General features: G+C 38.0%; 2 protein-coding genes across 2 annotated transcripts; both read left to right on the top strand.

Annotated features, from left to right (window-relative positions):
- The first annotated feature begins 6,588 nt into the window (after nt 1–6,588).
- On the top strand, nt 6,589–13,357 carry LOC110169210 (MOB kinase activator 2). Its single transcript, XM_055155570.1, has 5 exons — nt 6,589–6,925; nt 9,920–10,059; nt 10,146–10,242; nt 11,215–11,339; nt 12,815–13,357. Exons 1-5 carry the CDS (start codon nt 6,855–6,857, stop codon nt 13,072–13,074), a joined length of 693 nt encoding a protein of 230 aa, XP_055011545.1. The 5' UTR covers nt 6,589–6,854; the 3' UTR covers nt 13,075–13,357.
- Nucleotides 13,358–14,969: 1,612 nt separating this feature from the next.
- adm2b (adrenomedullin 2b) lies at nt 14,970–22,059 on the top strand. The gene is made up of 3 exons (XM_055155845.1): nt 14,970–14,989; nt 17,524–17,667; nt 21,681–22,059. The coding sequence occupies exons 1-3, from the start codon at nt 14,970–14,972 to the stop codon at nt 22,057–22,059; spliced, it is 543 nt and encodes a 180-aa protein (XP_055011820.1).
- Nucleotides 22,060–22,324: the final 265 nt, after the last annotated feature.

Genomic DNA, 22,324 nt, shown 5'->3' with positions numbered 1-22,324 from the left:
GTTTAAGGCAACTTCAGACTGTAATTAACCACTCTTATAGTTAAGCCTGCTCAGTTTGTTTATCACTGTTAGCAGGAACTCACCATCAGCAGCATTGTATTCTAGTTAAGATAAGAATCGTTTGGACGGTAAAGCTGCTGACAAAGTGTTCCATAGCAAATGTTTTCTTTTAGTTCATTATGGGAGCTGCTAAGTCTGCTTTGTACCACCCGAGAACATTTGCACATTTAAATACATTACAGCCCAGCAGCCCATTTATGGCGTCATATATCTGACTTTATGATTCTAACAGATTTGTGGAAGAGGAAGTTGTACTAAACCAGAATTATCTTGCCGTTTGTGTGTGCCAGTGATGCTTTACTAGGGCTGCATAATGTGATGATGTGATATTTGCGATAACAACCCTACTGAAATATATTTGTCTAAACAATGTTTTTATGTGTTAAAAGTTCACCATGTAACTTTTCTGGTGAAGGGCCCACCACCCGTTTGTCTTCACTAAGATGTTATCTTGTCTATATGGACATTAGGGTTGTCAAAAGTCATTGTCAGAATATCAGATACTAATCCATACTAAAACTAATTTTTAGTATGTATACTAATCCAATTAATTAATTGAATAGGCGTGGGCTAATATAAGTTTTTCTTCTTCCCACTCCTTTTCGAGAAATGTGCTTTTCTGTTGTTTACAATGTATATGTAGTATATCTGATTATTGTTTCTCTCTTGGCTAATTCTCAAACTCGAAATAAAAAGGAATCAATCAATCAATCAATTAAAACTAGAAACTAATTTCTACTAAATAAATAACTATACTCAAAAACAGTCACATTCACATGACATAAATTAACCTTTCCTGAATAGCTTTAGAATGATCTTGAGTTGTATCAGAACATGTACGAGATCACATAGACTAGGAAACACCCATGGACAACTATGGAGACTACCTGGATGACTGAGAGATAAGGGCACTCGGCAATATAAAAGAAAGTATTACGATTCAGTGTTGAAAATCACATTCTAATGTCTGAATAAAGATAATAATCATCAGAATGGGTATAGAGTATCAACTCTATTCCTCAGTATTGAAATCAAGTTTAAAAAGTTAGTATTGTGACAATACTAGTGGAGAAAGACAAGTTTAATAAAATATAGTGAAACATGACAAGCATCTCCATGGAGACAGCCAGGTGACTAACCCTCTTCCAGAAAAGTTACACTGTGTACCTTTAAGTCACTAAATAAAGAAATGTTATGGCCATTTGCCTTTATAGCACAAATTAACATTTTGCTATCTCTTGTGCAGCCCTATGCTTTTCTTTCTCATCTTTCTCAGGGCAGGAGTGGTCTATATCTTGTACATATTTTGCCTTTTGACATGTGTAGATTGTTGTATTTATTTTAAACGCACTTTTCGAGCAGCACTTTGGTTTGTGTGTAACAGTGCCACGTGCCACCCTTGTTCTCTGAGTGGAACAAGTAAAACCATGTAGATAGTTTAGTCTTCAATGCTTTTTGCCAAAGTGTGACTTGAGACAGCCCCACACACATTGGTTCATATGTGATCTCACTGCACACATTGGTTGATACAGTTGGAGTAGAGCTGCTCCAGTTGTCCGCTCCTCTCCAGCTGTCTTTGTTTAATGCAGTGTATTGCAGTCTCATGTGGAGGATTGTGAGGCGTGGGAGCACAGCACATGTCAGGGAGAGAAGGGAGAAAGTTTTGAAATCCATCTGTGCAGCTATTTTTGATTTAAGCACTTTGTAATGTTGGATCTGTCTTACGGCATGGGGCGATACAGGCAGTCTTAAGATGTGATTGTATCAAATTATGGAAATTATATCCATTTAATTTTTAGAAAGTCAGTCTGTTCATGCCAATCATATACAAGTTCTAACCAGAAGTAGTTATTCCAGTTATTTTATGTCATTCAATTTTCCAAAATAAATAAATGAAATGAGCACTATGTAACTTTTCTGACAGAGGTACCTCACTGTTTCCATGGAGATGTTGTTGGTTTGCCTGCAATGTTGAAAAAGTACTACATTGAAGTATTTATCTCCCATGTGCTCAAATGGGTTAAATACTACCTTGAAAGACATACGTTCTGTCAACGGGCAGGGTCGCCTCTCCACAGATCTGACCTAAAGCTTTGCTTGTCTTTTTGAGATAAATATATTTAATGACATACTGTGGAACATTCCAAGCATTGCTCTAACATCTCATTGGAGATGAAGAGGTGGCAAAAAAAGTTAAATGGTGCACCTTTAATACATCAATTTTCTCCTACCCACACAGTAGTACCCTAGCCCAGAGGCAAGGCGGGGTTCAGCAACTTGGAATACAAGTGCAGAATGAGAAATGGGGACTGAACCCTCAAACATTCTATTATATTATTATTCATGAATTATTATTATTTATTTTTTTTATTAAATAGCCTTTGGGAAGTAAGCAAACATTTTGGCTATAGAGAAAACAGGAGCCAAGAGATCTAGTAGCATATCATGAGTGTTCTACTATAAATACTTAGACTATTTATCTTTGTTTTTTACACATTTAGATTATCACACTCCCTTGATACAGTATGTATAAAACCATACATCAATATATTACTCCCATATGGCCCCATGCTTTTGGGCAGTGAGACATTGGTTTACATGTCAGGGTTTACACAGGAAACAATGACTGTTTTCTGTCAGGGTTTTTGTCCAATTTTAGCACACATGTTTCCATGCTTTTTGGGGACATAACATTGACTTAAATTAAATTCCTAGAGAGACAAATCATAACCTTATTAATAGTCACTATTTGTCCAACCTTAAAGTGGGACTAAACACCTAAACTCTGCCCACAAACACATTCCAAATAAAGCTTCTAAATTGGGCAGTACCTGCAGGACTAAAGAAAAGAGTAAGGGGGTAAGGAGGGGAGGGGTTTGGAGGTATAAGGTACAGTGTATTTGGGCCACACTTCTAAATCGGAGTGTAATCAGGACAGTCCTGTGTGATGTCTCGTAGTACTTGCAGTGACTACTGAAGGCAGCACACACTCTTTTAACAAAAAGCTGCATATTGACCTACTTTAATTTTGTATTTAGTTCCACTTTAACTTTAAAATCATGTTAAAGTATTATAAAGTATTTACAGATTTCTGTCCCCATAAACAAGGCAGGTCCCCATATGTGTGTACAGATTTTAGTCCCCACAATGTGACGAATACCCACCCACAACCTCAGCCAATCATGTACAGTGTGCGGAGGCTTCAATGGGGGATGCTGTCTTCATCTTTAAGTGCCGTTAGGTTTGCACATAATGCTGTATGGTCTATACACTCCCCCCCAAACACCTGTATTTAAATGCCTATGTTACGTTTAGCTTGTATGGGGGTCTCTGTGCTGTACAATGCCTTTCGGATTGGTGAACTGATGCTGGCGTGTTTTCACTTCATTTGAGTGACGTATCTGTTACCTGTTGTCTGTTGAGCTTGTAGATTCCAATATAGTAATAAATACAGTATGTTAAACCAACAAAATGCCAGCGTCCAATTTGTAATTCACAAGACAAAACTCAGGGTGTATGATTCCAGCGCAGGTAGATTAGACTACACTTCAAGACTACTGTACTCACTACTGTATACTTTACACCATAAAAAAAGAAAAGAAAACTATCATCTACATAATTCAGAATTGAAGGTAATTTTTTGCTGTATTTTTGTACCTTTTGTCTTCCTCTAGGGAAAAGTGTGGAAAGAAATTGTATACATACCCATACATTTTTGGTGAGTATTTAGTATTAAATTGTAACATACATATATCTTTTTTATATACACACATTCAACTCATACTACATTCAGCAGTAGTATTGATTTTAAACTGCTTTATAATACAGTAGTAACCAGTCCATATAATTGCAGATCTGAAAAAATTAAACTACCTACATGTATGACAGATTTCAAGCCTTGGCTGTGGGACAATACAGGATTACTTGTGAATTAATTAAAGTACAACTCTGAATAACTAATTAGTGATGAGGGAATAGAGTTTTAAGATGGTTAAAGGTTCATTTAAAAATCATGAGCATATAATTTTGCTTGAAACTATATACATCTGGAACTCTCCCCCTCCACATCAAACTCAGACTCACTAAACACCTTCAAAAACACCTTTTCTTCATAGCCTATAACCCCCGCATTGAAAAGTGCTAATAGAAAAAACTATGTATTATTATCAGTATTATAAATCCGCACAAAAATAAAGATAAAGCCAAGTGATTTCAAGCCATGTAGATATTGTGTTTGTGCAGTGTACCGTGAGTGCTCCACCCTTGTGCTCTTGCCTCTGGTCAAACATGGAGCAGCCTGGTGGAGTCTGTGGTGCTGTGTAAATGACATCTCTTTACAAACCCATGTAACAGTGGATGCTCAAAAGGGGTGGGGCTTGTATCCTACTATTGTCATGTCTTCTAAAAATGTCACCTGCCCACAGCCATACGCACAGAGATGGCTTTGTGTTGTACATGTGTGTTAGAGGATACGCTGCAGTAATGACAAGGGGGGAGTTTTTAACTGACTATAGAATACTCAGGATACATATTTTAATTTGAAGAATAGGGGAACCCACAAGAGCAACAATTATTTTAGTAGTCGACAAGTCAAAACATTTTTTTTTGACATTTTAATTTAATAATACCACTGTCTTTGTTATAAAATGTCTTTGATACATTTTAGATCTGTAAAGTCCAGATATTGATTATTTGTATTATTATTAATTATTAGATGGTTAATTGTTGCAGACCCTAAAACCCAGTATCACTTTATTAATCCATCTAACCATTTTGTGTAATTTGCCTATGTGTTATGCACAAATCTGTCAGGAAAAGTATGTAATTTATAACTTAAACCCTGTGGTGACTAGTCCTGATCTGTGATTATTATTAGTTTATTTGTTTGTTAATATACAAACACGAGATACATGCTGTAAATACATTGAATTGTAGCCATGAGCTAATTTCCATCCTCTCTCTCATTCAAACACCAGTGTACATAGACACTGGAAGCACAGTGGGTGAGGTGTCTTGCTCAAAGACACAACAACACTATGGCACCTGGTATTCTGAGTAGCTGTTTTTGTGTTTATCATATACATGCAATACCTTTTGTTTCTAATAAAAGCTGGTTGCCAAATCTTAAACATAATACTATTGGTCCTAAATTAGTGCTTAGAAAGCAAGCTCAGATATGGAACTATAATTTCACTTCTACACCTTCTAGAAAAGTAAACTACCCCTTGAATAATTGTATTGCTGTATTACTAATTACTTCTTTATCCAATACAAGTATGGTTAAGATACTTGCCTAAATTTTGTCATACATGCTTGTAATAATATTTTTATTCTTGTCAGGCACAGATGGTTCAGAGGCCAATAGATAATTAATATAGTATTATACTTACACTATAAATATCAAAACATAAAGGCTGTTTCTGTTAGGGTTTAGCTGAACTCACAAATACGTAATCTTGACTTTGTTTCCAGTGACAACAAGCGCACCTGTGTGATTGCGTAATACCACAGTTGTTGTGTCATTAGGCAAGGCACTTCACCTACATTGCCTAGTGTGAAAGTGGTGTGTGCGTGAGTGATGGTAATGGTCGGAGGGGCAGATGCCACAGACTGGTAGCCTCACTTCTGTCAGTCTTCCAGGGCAGCTGTGGCTACAATTGTACCTTACCACCGAGTGTGGAGTGAATGAGTAATGCTCTGTAAAGCATCTTTGAGTGTCCAGAAAAAACGTTATTTAAAATTGATGCATTAACGTCTCCAGTTTCTGTGAATAACTCAAGTAATTACAGAGATCTTAACCATAAATAATTTTAACCATAAACCAGGTCAAAACATCTGCCTTGTTACCTTCTTCTCACTTTAATCTAAACAGATGTGGATAGAGTAGCCAAAATTTGTATTCTAGTAAGAGCATTGTTACATGAACATAATTATTACTCAAGTAGAAGTAGTGGTCCAAGAAATTACTCAGAAGAGTAACTTAAGAGTAACTGAAAGAGTAACTGTCAGGACGTAACATCTGAATTATAATTTAAAGTCAATGTAGTTTGAAGGACAAAACAATCACGCACAAACTCTGGTATTCTCAAAGGTTGTACACAAAAATGAGAAAAATTAAATCATATCTGAAGGAACAGTGCAAGAAACTTAAATGTACACACCATTTCATATTGTCATCATAAAGCTTTTGTCTTGTAGACTTGCTCACAGTGGGAAGAGTAACCAAAACTTTTACTCAAGTAGGAGTACTGTTATTTCAATTAAGATAGTAATCAAATAGGAGAAAAAGTATTCTGCTAGAAAAGTACTCTAAAAATCTTTCAAATGTCACTCAAGTAAATGTATGACTTTTTAATCCAAAACTACATCCCTTTCATACTGCTTTGATCACAGTTCCTGAGCACTTTCCCGGGATGCATCGGTAGAGTTGTGTTTGAAATGGGATGTGGGCGGAGTCCACGGGGTGGAGGAACCTGCCTGTCCGCTCGCAGCCCTGAGGGGGAGGAGTCTGTGGGGTGTTGGACTGCTGTTAAACAAAGACTTCCCCACTCTCTCTCCCTGACACTGGAGCCCCAGAGTGAAGCGCACAGCTGCAACTACTTCAACCACTTTTCCCTTTAACCATTTTTCTTATCTCTTCGTTTTGGATGGTTAGGTGATCTCACAAAGCTCAGCCATGTTAGGTTCAGCCTGCTGTCGGTCACCTTATGTTGCTAGCGTGAGGTAAAAAAAAAAAAACAGCTCCTGGAGATATGGAAAAGTGGGTCTGTGAGGAGCGCTCTTAGCCTTGTGCCATGGGGGGTTGCCATAGTTACCCCTCGGAAGCGGACGACACCACTCTCCAACCATCTGACATCAAAACACTGTGAGTACCTCTAGTTACTACTATACTCCTACGTCACTCACTGCACAAATTATCCAAAGTAGACCAAGCTTGCAATGAAGGTACTTTCTACAAGTCAACAGCTAATGGTATAAGATAGGAATGCGTTAAGATAAGACTGCATGCTTGCTACATATTTGGACGATGGCATCAGAGAAGGTAGTAGCAGGAAAAGGGCGATGAAAAACAGTTAGGGAGGACGCTGTGTGTGCGTGTATGTGTGTGTACTTATATGGGTCCAGTTGCTATCCAAATGTTTGCTCTGGGATGAGTCGCCTTTGTGGGGCTTCTGATGGTGGAGTGTAAGGTAAACACATGGTACAGGCTGGAGAGAGAGAGAGAGAGAGCTTTGTTTACACATAAATACTACTTTTACAAGAAGCCCTCCCTCTCTCTCTCCTTCTCTCTTTCCCTCTCTCCCTCCTCCTCATTTCCGTGCATGTGTGCTGAGGTGAGGCAGGAGAGGGAACACAGAGCAGGATGTTAACAAAAGTACTTCCCCCGATATTAAGCATAGAGATAGGAGGTACATCTACACTGTAAAATATACTACATGAGTTAACTACACTGAAGTGAAAGTACTGCCAATTAAAAGAATGAAGGTATGGAATGTAATGTAAATACTGCTCTAATTTTGGGGCAAAGTTGTATCAGGTTTACTACAACTTTGCTTGCTGTCAATAAATCCTACCATTAATAGAAAAACGGCAACTTCTACTTCTACTACTATCACCACCTTCTACCCTGTACTACCTACTACAACTAATATTAGTTACTTTCGCCTACTACAACCACGTACTACTATCTGCTACCACCTACTACTTACTTATTACTACCATCTATTACTACCTATTACTACCATTTATTACCTACTACGACTATTATCTACTATCTACATGTTTAGTTCTTCTTTCAAACTGAAAACACTCCACCTTGTGATGTCCTGTGGTAATACAGGAAGTGCTCCACTGTGTTTTTAAACTCCATTAGAATCATTTGGATGATTTCAGCCTCAGAATTCCCGATTTCTACCGAAGTAAAAGTAAAAAGTAGCTCTTAACTTAATTTTTTTTTTTTTTAATCTTTTTTTTTTTTTTTTTATCATTTTGAGCATTTTGAGCTTTGGAGATGTAGACAGGCTAATAATAAAGGATCACTTAAACATGTGTGAATAAAACAAAACAGAACTCCAGGTATGTTTTTAATGAGATAGCAACATGGCTAAAAGCTCACAAGAATCTATTTTGTGTAATACAGAACCTTTAATGAACAGCTGCTAAAACATTTTTAGTTACCAACAGTTCCCTCTTAAAACTATTACTACAAACTCATAGAGTAAAGCATGTGTCCCTGTGTCTATGTTTACATTCCTGTGTGAGAGTGCACTTCCTCCTCCCTCCTCTGACCTTTAGTGTGGACAATGCCGTGCTGTTTGGCCCCTGCTCCTCTCTCTCTGTCTGGCCCTAACAGTGCAAGGGCCCCTACACAGAGCACAGTGTTCCCTTATCACAGCAGCAAGGTCACTATGAGGAAAGGCAGTCTGAGAAACAGCTGTCAGCCTCCATTGGCTTTCATTGACTTATCTACAGTCAGGTTAGCTCACTACTTCAGGCCACAGCAAACAAATGGCAGTCCTTCACTTTGCATGGAGTCAAATACGGTGTCCTACTTTAGACAAAGGTGCATATCAGTATCAGCCTGCATCGTACAATTGTTATGACAACTTTACAGCACAAGCTACAGTTGCATAGAATGGCAATAGGTTGCATTCAAATGTCATCACAACATTCTTAAATTCTTAGAAAACTGAGCAGGAGGACAGGTGAGAATTATATGGTAGAATTTTCTGTTTAAATGTCAGATTGCAGATTTGTTGACCTGGTTTATGACTAATATCTCTGTAATTACTGGGTCTGTTCACATGAAACCTGATTCAGAAAGTGGTGCCATTATTCACCCCCAAAGATGGGATGAAATTCAGTGGTTGTAGTGAATTTTGTTGTAATATACAACCTACTGTATATTAATGGTATGCAGCCCTTAATGGTTTGAGCTACAACATAAACAAAGCCAAACCAAGGCAAGGCCAACTAAACCCATATATGTTAATAAAAGTTATATTAATGTTACTCAAGATAACACCTACTATATTAATGAAATGACGTGATTCTAACAGGCAATTCATTAACAATTATTATTTATGGGCTGCACTTTTATCCTCTATCCTGCTTCTATTGCCTATTTGGTAAATTTAGGCTTCCAATCCCCTCTCCAGACACCACGTCCTTGACCAAAATTTTGTAGGTTCTACAAGTTTGCCTATCATTTTTTACTTGTTTCAAGTTAGATGTTACATGTTGCGTTTAATGTCATATGGTTTCATGCAAAGCATTGTCTATAAGCAGGTGCAGTCTCTAAGCCAAGTTACAGGTTAGATCTCTAGAAAGGTGGCCCTAGCCTGCTTACAGTAATAGTGCATAATTTTCAAGGTATTTGTGTGAAATAAAAACACCTATAATTTAATACATGCAAAGCAGATATATTTAATGCCATATTGAAAAATATTGTAGGCAAAGCATTAGCCATAACATCTCCATGGAGGCAAGCAGGTGGCAGACCAGATAGTGTTAGATAGTGCACCTTTAAAGATTAGTACATATATAATTACATCACAGAGCTATAGCCAGTATCTTGCCTAGTTATTTTTCTCAGCTGTGAGACCTTTACCACTGCAGCCCAGCGCTTCATTAGTAGTAATTACAGTGTGTCCGTATTGATTGTGTTCATCCCATTAACTCAGCTTTATCTGGTTATAAAGTCCACTGCAGCATTTGTATCAAGTGGAGAGGGTCTTATCCATTGGTGCAGGAGGGCTAGTGAATCTGCTGACCACTCCATAGTGAAACCCAGCACTATTTCATGCCTTTTACTATCTTTTCTTACCCCATTAACTTAACTGTGCTGTGTCTCCTCAAGGGGCATTAACAACAATAACCTGGACGAGCGGCCGTACCTCCAGCCCCAGTACGTGTGCCAGAGGATCACCACTACAGACATGCACGCCCTCACTGCATTACCCCCTGGCGTCGACCAATCAGAGTGGCTCGCCAGCAACAGTGAGTATGGACATGGTGTACGTGGAGTTTACAGAGAGAAAGAGATACAATAGGTAATGTTGTGGTACTGTTGTGGCTGTCCTCAGCTGTGGCGTTTTTCAAGCACATAAACCTGTTCTCCAGCGCACTATCAGAGTTCTGCACCCCCAGCACCTGTCCCACTGCATGTGGACCGGGCAACACGTAAGTCTACTGCTTTATTTCAAGAACCTCCATGCACTTTTTATAGACTGTGTCACATAAAATTTTATGTGTCATGTAGTTAAACAGACGCTTGCTCGATCTGTTACTTGGCTCCTATGACATTACAAACCCTTATAGGCTCATTTGGTTTAAAGGTAGGTTCTGTAACCTACACACTTGGAAAAAACGTACTACAATCACAAACAACTACAAAATAATAAAAGACTAATGTTGGAACTAACCCTAAACTACACCTCAAGTAAAGCAGGAATAAGCCAAATCTACATTAGGACTAAACTGAACTCAAGCCAGGACCACCCAAGACTATTCACCTACAATATATGGAGGAGGACACATACATGTTAGACATGCAGCAGAGGCTGCACTACCACTGATTCATGATTGGCTGCAAGTGCTGGGGTTTAGGTAGTGACCATTCAGATCAGAGTTGATTTTAGTGGAACCCCAAATGTGAGGTTCATTCAACTTTCTGAGTGAATAATTGTCTTATGTGAACTTAACACAACATGACAGTATAAACAACTTTGTGCAACAATATAAACAACCCATCGCATCCAATGTTTTTTGTGTAAATCCACAAACTATATTTAAACTGAAAGTCTACCTCCTATCTGGGTAAGTCATATTTTTGAAAATGTGAAATTCTACAAATTCTACATATCCTGTTTGCAACTGAGATGGAATTCATCCAAAATGACAACTGTTAATATTCCAACTTTGTGGTATATAAAAGACCAAATAATATGCACAGATGCATATAGGTCACATATGGTCACACATAGGGCTTCAGATTGTCACACCAAGCACCATTCTACACAGACATGTTCATGTAATTGTAAATAAAAGGAGTATTTAAGATGGAGTTGGTGTTGATTCAAATATATGCTAACATTACTATTACTAGTTTAATGTTTTGAGTAATCAGTGATTTGTTTTGTGCCTGCCTCACAGGGTGTATACGTGGACCGATGAGCAGGGCAGGAAGCTAAAATGCTCTGCTCCTCTGTACATTGACTATGCTATGTCTTATATTCAAGACCTGCTGACAGACGAGGAGGTCTTCCCCACAAAAGCAGGTACATAGAGCCACATGCAGCCATGCTAGCACTTTGCAATAAAACCGCACAATGTTTGTTTATGTTTGTTTCAACTGTATTTAAGGCCATTTTGCTACCAAAATCAATCAATGCCAGCTTCCACAACAGTAGATGATGCATCTGAAAGAACTTAATTGCACGTTACATTTAGCGCAATTTATAGCTGAAACTACATCAACACTAAACAAATTATAAAGGTGTGTCAGGTATGTCTATAATGTACTGTGCGAAAAATCCCTTCAGCTGCTCCCATTTTTCACAGTAGTTGCTACAACAAACCATCCAGATGCTTCACTGCAAACAGCCACATTCTCATGCCTTGAGCGGAATTAAAGCATGTGTAAGATTAGGTGTGAGCTAATACGTATTTAACTTTTCTTTGATTGCAAAAAACAGAAGACTGTGTACACTGTAACTGCAATATGTAGGCCTCTTATGCAAATGTCAGTAGTGCCAATGCTTACTTTATCTTGTAATCTGTTCATTAGCTGTAATCTTGTTGATTCCATGGGATGACAGGGGCCAAATCAGTTTAGATCTCCACTTTAGTTTGTGCAGCTCTTGTTCCCTAGCTACAGCACTTTCCCCTCACATTCACTACCCACTCCTGTCATAGAAATGTGGCTGGCTCTAACAAGAAGAGCATCAGGCTTTACAATTTTTTAATTACTTGTGGTTAAAATGTTTTAAGATCTACAGGTCTACAACCAATCTAGCCAGAAAGCACACAGTTTGGAGCTCAAGCTTTTATATCTCACTGTAGTGGAAAATATTCATTTATTGATAAAGCTTAAGTTTAAAGGAACTGTAAGATTTAGATTTAAAATTTCATAAATTTGACTCAAGTGTGTCCCCAGATACAAAGTAAACATAGCAGGTAGCAGGTAGTCTCACATGAGTTTCTCATTTGGGTTGCCAACTTCAGTGCTGAAATTCAGTTTGTTTAAACCTAAAAGGACTCGTTCTGATCTGAATGGTCACTACCTAAACCCCAGCACCTGCAGCCAATCATTACTCAGTGCTAGTGCAGCCTCTGTAGCTCAGTGAGGGAATTCTGGAGGTTTTGAGCTTTCATATGATGCAAGGCCTCTCTATATACATACATAGAGAAAAACTTGTATGTGCCCTCTATCTGTAGGTTCAAGCACTGGCAACCCAAGTTCTGATTGTAGCAGCTTTTTAACACTGTTTTTTAATACAAAATGTATCTTAGTTAGCTAATGAAACATACTGTATATACTTAGATTTAGTAAAATAAATGTTAAATAAAAGTTAAATGAAATAAAAAATTGAGTTGCAAGTTTGGATCATTCGGTGTTTTGTTTTTGTTTTTTTGTTAACCCTAGCATCAGGCAATATAAAAATCTTACCACATTACAGGCATTACCAGTACCTGTTTGCATTTGTCTTATCAGTGTTACCTTCTCACCATTCCCTCCCCTGACCTTGTCCAGGCTCGGCATTCCCAAATGGCTTCATCTTCCTGGTGCAGAAGGTTTTCCTGCTACTGTTCCGGACCCTGGCGCACATTTACTGGAGCCACTACAGGGAGACTCTGGTCCTGGGTCTTCAGCCTCACCTCAACACACTCTTCACCCACCTGAGTGTGTTCAGCCTGCAGCACGGCCTGTTGGACCCCGAGGATACACAGCCCATGCAGGACCTCCTCTCTGCTCTGGGGCTGGGGCAGAGGCAGCACACGAGTGGCAGTTAGATCTGATCCACTCCTCAGAATGCTCTCATAGGACTAAATATGGAGCCTGTACAGAAGTGAGAGGACTTGTTACAATGCTTGTGTAAATACTGCATGTGAAAGGTGCATTTATTGTTTGTTAAAGGCCAAGAGACAGCCAAGGTCATTTCAGCCCACCCCATGTTACGACGTGCGAATAAACAGCACACAAATGGACAAGCATTATATTTAAGATACAAGATTAATTTGCTTTAATTATAATATTTTGTTTGTAATGTTTTTAAAATAAAATATCGCCAATGCATTTTTTGGTACAACTTTTAGAATAGCAATAAGTATGCCATTTTTATTTAATAAAAAAACAAGAATACGAATGTCTTAACTAAATATTACATGTTATAGTGAGTTTAGTTATTGATGAAATAAAAAACAGCACCATCTCCTGGATGCTATTGTGCTACTGCAAATCTGAGTGGAGATATAAGTCTTAATTTTAGGAAACTGCAATTTTTATTTGTAACTACAATGCTAAATTCTTTACAAATACATCTTAGATACCTGTATGTATGGCTGTAGTTGACTAAAGAAATACTTGGTCATTTAATCTGTCATTTTACAGATAAATACATATATTAAAAAAAAAAAAAAAACTCACTTCTCCTTTCTGCTGCTGTCGTAATTTGTCTAAAATGTTAAAAATAATTTAGACATAAATTGTATTTAAACAAGACAATATAATAGTTATAATTGGCAATGAACTAATAAACAAATTTGTAATGACTAAAGAAATTCTTAGAGTGCGAGACAACTTTTGGGGGTACTCAAGTCAAAAAAGGTTAAGACATCATCAACTGCTTAATTGACAAACTGACTAAAGGCCAACAGCCCTACTTGAATGTACACATACTTGAGAACAAGGCGTAAACAGTGATATGTGAGAAAAGGGTCGTTTCTACAGACACAGCTGAAGGCTGAAGGCTGTGTGATAACTGACACTGACACTGCTTTTGTCTGCTCTGTGCGGATAGACACCAATCATGGAAACTAAACCTCACTGAACTCATTACGTCTCCACATTTAACAACATTTCAAAATCGCCAAAGGGAGAAAGTATTTCACCTCTCCCTCAAAAGATTTTCAACTGGCCACTTTTTCCTAATCATTTTATATGATCAGAAATGGTAGTACCCGAAATTGTACTCAAGCAAAAGTGCAAAATAACTAACTTCAAAATAATATTACTCCTGTAGAAGTATCAAGTAACTGTTAACTGTAACATCTGATTCATAATTTGAAGTTAAAATAATTTGAAGGACAAAACACTGAATAATGCACAACAACTTGTATTTTCAAAAAACAGACACAAAATGAAGGAACAGTGCAAGAAACACAAATACTGTTAATAAATGTGTGCTTTAAAATAGAGTTTTAGTCACTTGTAGAGTTACCAAATCAAAACTTTTACCCAAGTAAGACTACTATTACATAAACATAAATATATTACTCAAGTAGGATTAAAAGTATGCCACTAGAAAGGTACTGAGACAAGTACAATTTCCTTAAAAACTTACTCAAGTCAAAATACCTGAGTAAATGTAACTGATGTAACTGAGCATTTACCCACCTGTGTATCTGATGCATGTTGCTTTCATTTTGAATACCTCCTTGCAGTAGTACATTGTTCTGGCAGTTCAAACGGCTAATGCATAATCTTGCGTCTTAGACACACAAGTACACAGGGAGGTAGCTTTGTGATATCTTTTTATTTAAAACCTGTAGAAATTTCCATTCAGATTATTCATTGTATAATGTTTGCCTCATGGGACACCTGTTGTTGTTGAGTGTATTAGGTGTTTTAGGGTTACTTATTGTATAAGCAGGTTTACAACCAGCTTAGGCCTGGTTCCAAAGCAAAGATGCCAGTGTTTCTAGGGATGTAAGCTACAGTGACTACAGCGGCGCCTGCCTAAATACCCCAAACTAATCGATGTCTGTGTCTGCCTGGGATTTTGGGTTAATCAAGTGGAAATACTTGGAATAAAGGAAAGCCCCAATCACACATGGTTCCCAGTAAATTGTCAGATACAAAATGCCAGAACACTCTGCAGTGACTCTCACACATGCACCACTCTCCATTGCATGGTCTGCTCTGTTCCCGTATAACCTGACCTCTTTTGTAGCATAACCAGAAAACCAAGCTTGTAACCAAAGAAACCACTAGCAATTATCTGGCTTTATTCACACATTACCATGTTCTGGTAAAATGCAGGTAAATTTCTGGATCAGACAGCATGCAGGAAAGGTGCTTAATACTGTAAGTACAAGCTTGGGAAGACAAGGAAATAAATGTGCTGCAGCAGATGAATAAAAATGTTTCAGAAAATCACACCAATGCCTTCTATTGTACAAAACCTACACAGTCAGGAAAAGTGAGGTTGTCTGGACTTGGCTGCAGATATAATGTGTCCAGACATCTGATCTCTGTGACTGAGGTGTTGAGGAGAGAGGTTTGAGATGAAACGGCTCTTTCACATGTGGAGAAAGTGAGCACAGAGACATGAGGAGATGCGGAGGAGAGTGCAGCTCACCTGGTAACAGAGCCAAGGCGCTGAGTCACACACACGCTACTGCTCAAACTTTTAATTAAGAGTCCAGTCGTCCACTTCCACGCGCAGGCTTCAATTCATCTGCTTCGGCTCACGCTGCTCCTGTGTGCACCAGAGAAGAGACATCACTTTTCACCCACATTCTGTCTGCTATGGAATCTTATGCTCATCACAGAGTGTAAGTTAGATCTAGAGCTCATTTTACTTCTGTTATGGAGAAACTAATTGTTAAAGTCCACTGAATTACTGGACTTTGATTGACAGATGGAGTTACTCAACAGTACTTTCCAACATAGAACCATTGACTCATTGAGAGATTTCACTACAACAAATCTCCAGCATAAAGTTACTCTACTTTACAGAGCTGCAACGCAGCATTTCCCACAGGTTTATGTCACTATGTTAATTGGATTGAATAACTTTTTGGAGTAAATATGTCACTTATCATTACCTCTACTATCATATTTATAGTAGTACCTTTATTTAATAATTAAATTATTAAATAAAGGTACTACTATAAATGTATGAAATATAATGAGCAAAGGAAATACCAATTTATTGTTCAGCTTCTTCAAGACTATGGGGGCAAAAATGACAATGTGGGCCACTGTAGTCTGCTCTACTAATGGGAAACACTGATGTTTTATCATTCAGTGACTTAATTTCAACCTTTATTTTGGTTATAAATTTATTTTTTAAATGTCAGTGTGCAATAGAGATAACAGCTTGATCAATTTTTAAAAAAAAAAATTCCTGACTAGCTGACTACTATAGCAGATAAAAATGAAATGGGGATTAGAGTAAGAATTATCAGCCCCTTGGTGCATTCAGTAGGTAACTGTAAAAGAATGATCATCATGCCATTTTTATATAATGCTTATCAACAAAATGAAGAGCATGTTTGAACTCCACAACGTTCACTGCATAACTTGATACAGCATCTGATTCATGCACACCGTATATTTTGCACCATGGCACCATTCATTGTAACTGAACTTTTAGCTTTATTCTTGTACTCCACTGACTGTCTATTTTCTATCAAAAGCGAAGAAAAACAATTCTTATATGAATGTTAGTTTTTACAGAATTATTATAAAGGTAATATTTTGGGCCTATTTTACAGGTGTCCTCACAAGTATTTAAAAGGGCACACGCCCCTGTAAGCTACTGTGTACACATGACAAATATTTATTGCCCTACAGGCTTCTCTAAAGGCCAGCTGTTGTAAACAGATTAATATCAGCTCTTTATCAATAGACTTGTACCTGTTGGTTTTCCATTTATTTTAATATAACGTTACCAAGGCCTCTTTGAGCTTGTCACTCTCAACTGGGTCAAGCCAACTACAGCCTTAAATAGACGTTCTTTGTGTAAAAGGAAACTAAATCCAATAATACAGTCCAAACGCTACAGTGTAAGGTCAGTATGACCTTATCTGGCCCAAAAGTCAGGCGTAATAGCTATCAAAGCAGGAGTGATTGGACAATAACAACAATATATGGGTGCTACTGGGCTCTAGGTGAAGACTGGAGTCCTTGGGGTTTAATTAGATTGCAGGTCCCACAGAGGTAAAAAGACTGCTGAGTGTGGGACAGACAATAGCCTCTAAGCTCTCTTCCTCCCACCTCCTTTCCAGCGTCCTCCTCCCTCCATCGGCCTTTATAAACCAGAACACTCGGGACATCAGAAACTATGGTGTGGTCCATAACAAGTGCGGAACTGTGTTACCTCCACGGATGAAAGTGTCAAGCTAAGGATGCCATACGTTCTAAAGACATTCCGGACGTTTCATCTTTGATTTTACATTTTTTTTTTTTTTTTTTTTTTTTGCTTCTGTGAAGTATCTGTCAAACTTTTGGTGCAGGCTCCAGGGCTCACCGGACCACGCCTCTGCTGACCCCGGAATGTGCGTGCTCATCTCGGCTTGGCTCTGCGTGCTGCTCGGTCTCCTGCCTCTGGAGATCCAGTCCCGGGCTTTGACTGTGCACACACTCTCACACAGTCACAGGTACTTCAACACCACTAAAAATAGCATAACATAAATTAATGATTATATAGTTTTTAACTTAAAAATATTATTAGAATAAACATTTCTTCCTCTCTTCATATCTGCATGCAGAAATAGCACGCGGCCGTATGCAGACATTAGCACACGCGTAATAAACTAAAGTTATTAGCAAAATGAAACAAATGCTAATGCTAATAGGTTAGTTAGCGTAAAAAAATCTAATTAATATTTTTAAATGCGCACTAAAATAAGTAAATGCACTACAGTATATAGTGTCTAGACATGCCATTTTTGCCTGTAACAAATGTGGTCCATTTGTTAAAACTAATTACATTTTTAAAGAACAGTGTTGCAGCCCATGGGGAGCTTTGGTTCAATATCCCTTGTTGTTAGCAGTCATTAATGTGAGAATGTGACCAGACGGTTCTGTGAGGTCGCCGGGAGCCTCAGGGGCCGAGACAGAGGAGACAGGGGCCGAATCTGAGGCTTTAGAGGGGAGTTAAACATCTGTTTGAGTCAGGGTATACTTAAATTAATATAACATAATATAGGTTTTTTTGTTTTTGTTTTTTTACTTCTATTGACTGTTGTTATAATAAGCAATACAGACAATTAGTAGTCTGTATGGTTTTGGACGTTTTATATGGAGTCTGCAATAAACTTACAATAAATTTCAAATAATAGTGTTGGAGAAATATAGCATCTTTTTTAACTGTGCAAGAATTATTTTCACTTTTAGAGTCAAACTTGCAACCACACTAGGAATCAGTGCAGCCAGTACTGCTCCATGCTGGATTTGTGAATGGCCTGTGCTGCAGCCTAAATCTTCCTTTTTGGGGTTAAGACTTGTTTAAGGTTCAGGCAGAATTAGGTTAGGGTAGTAGTAAAGGTTAGGGCTAATTGTAATGGCCAAGGTTAGTAGAGAATTACGTCAATGGGTGTCCTGGCTGTGTCCAAGCAGGGGCAGGGAAACAAGCCAGTGTGTGGGGGAGGAGAGGAGGGAGGAGAGGAGGAAGGGGGGAGAGGAAAGGAGGAAAAGAGGAGAGAAGAGGGAGGGTGGAAGGAAGAGAGAAGAATGAGAGGAGAGAAGAGAGGAGAGCCACACGCTGAGCGCTGGAGGACCATAGGAATGTGCAAGAAGTTCCTCAGTCTGAAGCATCATTACACACATGCTACTGTGAGAGAAAGGTCTGAAGAACAACCAAAACATCTGTTATATAATCCATATATATATAAAATCCATTAAGTTTAGGTTTCTGTTTTTTTGGTTACTGTTACTGTTACTGTGTGTCAGAAATGCACCAATACCAGTACTGGTACTGAACCAGCTCTAATCCACAAAAAACAATCATGTATTGGACAGGACATGTATCAAAAAAATCTATATCCAGGTAGTGTTGAAACGATATGCTCACATAAATTGGATACATTTGGAGCTTTCCGGAAAAGTTTTATAGCTTATATCATAACTAATAGACCTATAAGATCACCTGGTAATATCAAAGAAATTACCATTATATTAGCAGTAAGAGTATTTTATAGTATGATTGTCGTACTGGAATAGAGAAAAGTATCAAGCTTTTTCCTTAGTATTGAAGTCAAGTGTGAAATGTTTGGGGGTAGGGCAATCCGTTTAACATAATAAGACTATTCACCAGCCCAGAACATCCCATCAGGTTTGAACTTTTATTTATATGCAAGTGTTACTTATATAAACCAAAGTCACATAACATATATATTCTGTGTTCCTAGTTTTTGCTCTCATGATGATTTGGATACTACTTGATATTACTTGATAGATAACATAATTAATTTTCAATAAAACAATAGTAGCTTCTTTAATACTACGATGTGGTCTTATACTACTTCAGATTATCTCTTTAATTTTAGTACAGTACACTTATTTTAGCAGTTCACCAGTGTTATAATAACTAGCCATGCATTCCCATGTTCATAAACACTTGTTGCCATGTGCTCACGTTACTTACAAGTAACAACACTTTGTCACAGTTATGCTTGCAGTGTAGAGCAGCCAAACTTCAGTTCAAAAGCCTAACAGAATTACCTCTTTGAGCCAAAAGGACTGAGGCAGAGTGAATAAAGCAATGAACAAATTTTGTGAAACAGCCAGACGAGTGATCAGAATACCAGTCAGGATTAAAGCTTGGATCCAGATTATTTGCTGTATTTATCCCAAACAAAAAAAAATATTTATTCTTAGTTGCTTAACTTATTAAAAGCTCAAAATCTGCCCTGCTCATGATTAACTCAAATAAGAACCCATATTTGATTGGGAATGTCAATTTATACAATAGTAAACCATTCATACTCTCGTACCACTCAATAAATAGCGGCGGTATTTAGCTTGCTGTTGTAGCCGATAAACAATATTTGCAGATACCAATATTATGATTTGCATATGCATAGCATTGTAAAGTCTACAAATTAGCTTTTCATTTTGTAAAAAAACAAAACAAAAAAGTGTTTCTGTAGGATATGAAATAATTTATGGCATCATTGTGTAAACATACAGCTATATTTTTTACCTAATTGCTCTACTAAACCGTCATATATCATGAATTAACACTTATATTGGAACTGATATATCACCTACCCCTACTTCTGTATTAAACATTAATATAGGCCCTTTTGACTATGGGGGGAAAAATCATGATTATTTTAAGTATTAAGGATTAGGGACTTTTTTTATATTACCATGTTGCCTTATAGCTGTGTAATCCCACAGTTGTCTATGTGCTCTTATACTTGTTCAGATGCAGCACAAGATCATTCTAAAGTTATTCAGGAAAGGTTCATTTCTGTCCTGTGCATGTGACTTGTATCGATGCTTGTTCAATTGAATATCTCGTTCCATTACTAGTTTTAGTATCGATTAGTATCAGATTTTTGATACTTTTGATAATCCTAGTGATGCCAAAAAACATGGGGGGACAAGGGAGGACTTGTTTTTTTTCACAAGTGGCTTTGCTCCAGGTTGTGATTTTCTGTAATAGATTGCATCAATATTTGTAATCATGGGTTGATGAATTGTACAGTCCTCCCTTAATGTTTTTTGTGAATGTGGTGTCCTATTATTAGTGGGAGTCATTGATTAACACAGAGTTTAGAGATGAGTAGCTGATGCTGGTGTATTATATAAGAGTGAGTGGTAAACAGTGTCTTGTCAGTCTGAACCACTCTGATCTGGTTATCTCACGTGCTAGAAGAAACATGAGCCTATAGAGGGCGCTTCAGTCATCCCCAGAGCCATGTGAGGATCAGTAAGCGTAAGACAGTACAAAACAAATACTACTAAAATAATTTGTAACATACAGTATATGAGGGTTTATAGTTCCAGTCTTACTGTAAGTCTTACTGTCTCTGGGCTAGATCCTTAGCAGCATTTATTATCTACTCCTGTGACGTTATGTGGTTCTGACAGGAATCTATCAATATCAAAGAAAATATTTGATATATAATTGTTGTTTCAAAAGTATGAAAAATTTGAATGTGGAATTTATGATTTTATCATTTTCAAAAACACTTCACATAGTAGTTTGTAATATTCCAAGAATGCAAAGTGATATTTCTGATTATTGTTAGGATGTTCTGATGTAGCTTTATCAGTTCTGATTGCTGTTATTTATCACGCATGTAACTACAGAACAACTTTGTATAAAAGACTTTCTGGGCTGATCTGTAGTCTGACATCAAATTAGATGTTCGGTAGAACTGATATTTTGGGGTCAATATCCAATCCAGCCAATTTCACAGGATCAGTGCCAATATTAAATTCCAATATCAGAATTATTGTAAGACTATCAAAAAATATAAAAGCAATAGTTTGTCAATATTGCCCATCCCTATTCAGTATTAAAATAGAACTGATATAGAAATTCACTCCTTCAGCATTAATTCATGGTTATACTAAAACCTTTGCCAAGAAATAGAGTGAAAAAAGTTGAACTATGAAAGGTACATATATTGATATTCTCTGTGCTGTTCTCTTTCAGACACCTTGAGCCTCTTCAGCAGGACCCCAGCTCCGCTGCACCCCTTCTCTCTCCCCTCATGGACAACCACCTCCCACACACCGACACACAGCTCATCTGGAGAGCAATCATTCACAAAGACCCTCCTCCTCTGCATCACAACAACCATGTGTCAGCAGAGGGACAGGATGCAGAGGGGACAGCAAGCAGGTCGCGGGGGTCACGGGGTCGCCGCCATATCAACAGTGTGGTGGGGAGGGGTCAACTGATGCGAGTGGGCTGTGTCCTGGGCACCTGTCAGGTTCAGAATCTAAGTCATCGCCTCTACCAGCTGATTGGACAGAGCGGGAGAGAGGACTCCTCCCCCATCAACCCTCGCAGCCCCCACAGCTATGGATAGCACTATGGCTGATTATGGCTAACACACTACTGTACATTCACTGTGCGACTGACCGCTATGCCTTAGTCCAACACTGGTAGATGCTCTTCATCTGTTATGTCAAAAACCGTCTCACAAATATGAAATCGTAGTTCTGAGAGATATTTTTAGGGACATGTACAGCACCTAGTCCTCACTTACAGTATCCTTCAGACTATGAGAGCATTGTATACATAATTGTGTCTTAAAGCAGTTGGCTGTGTTTCTCAAACTGTAGTACAAGAAC

This window comes from Boleophthalmus pectinirostris, unplaced genomic scaffold (assembly GCF_026225935.1).
Source record: "Boleophthalmus pectinirostris isolate CB_2022bp ecotype Guang Dong unplaced genomic scaffold, ASM2622593v1 HiC_scaffold_2, whole genome shotgun sequence".
Taxonomy (NCBI): Eukaryota; Metazoa; Chordata; class Actinopteri; order Gobiiformes; family Gobiidae; genus Boleophthalmus; species Boleophthalmus pectinirostris.
The sequence above is the reverse complement of the archived record's forward strand: the minus strand, read 5'-3'. Positions and strand labels throughout refer to the sequence as shown.

Excerpts from the sequence above, each read along its gene's own strand:
- LOC110169210 (XM_055155570.1), top strand. The coding sequence starts at position 6,855 with ATGGGGGGTTGCCATAGTTACCCCTCGGAAGCGGACGACACCACTCTC. Across the intron at positions 10,060-10,145 it reads AGAGTGGCTCGCCAGCAACA|CTGTGGCGTTTTTCAAGCAC; the intron begins GTGAGTATGGAC and ends GGCTGTCCTCAG. Across the intron at positions 11,340-12,814 it reads GGTCTTCCCCACAAAAGCAG|GCTCGGCATTCCCAAATGGC; the intron begins GTACATAGAGCC and ends GACCTTGTCCAG.
- adm2b (XM_055155845.1), top strand. The coding sequence starts at position 14,970 with ATGCCAGTGTTTCTAGGGAT. Across the intron at positions 14,990-17,523 it reads ATGCCAGTGTTTCTAGGGAT|GCTCCAGGGCTCACCGGACC; the intron begins GTAAGCTACAGT and ends CTTTTGGTGCAG. Across the intron at positions 17,668-21,680 it reads ACACTCTCACACAGTCACAG|ACACCTTGAGCCTCTTCAGC; the intron begins GTACTTCAACAC and ends GTTCTCTTTCAG.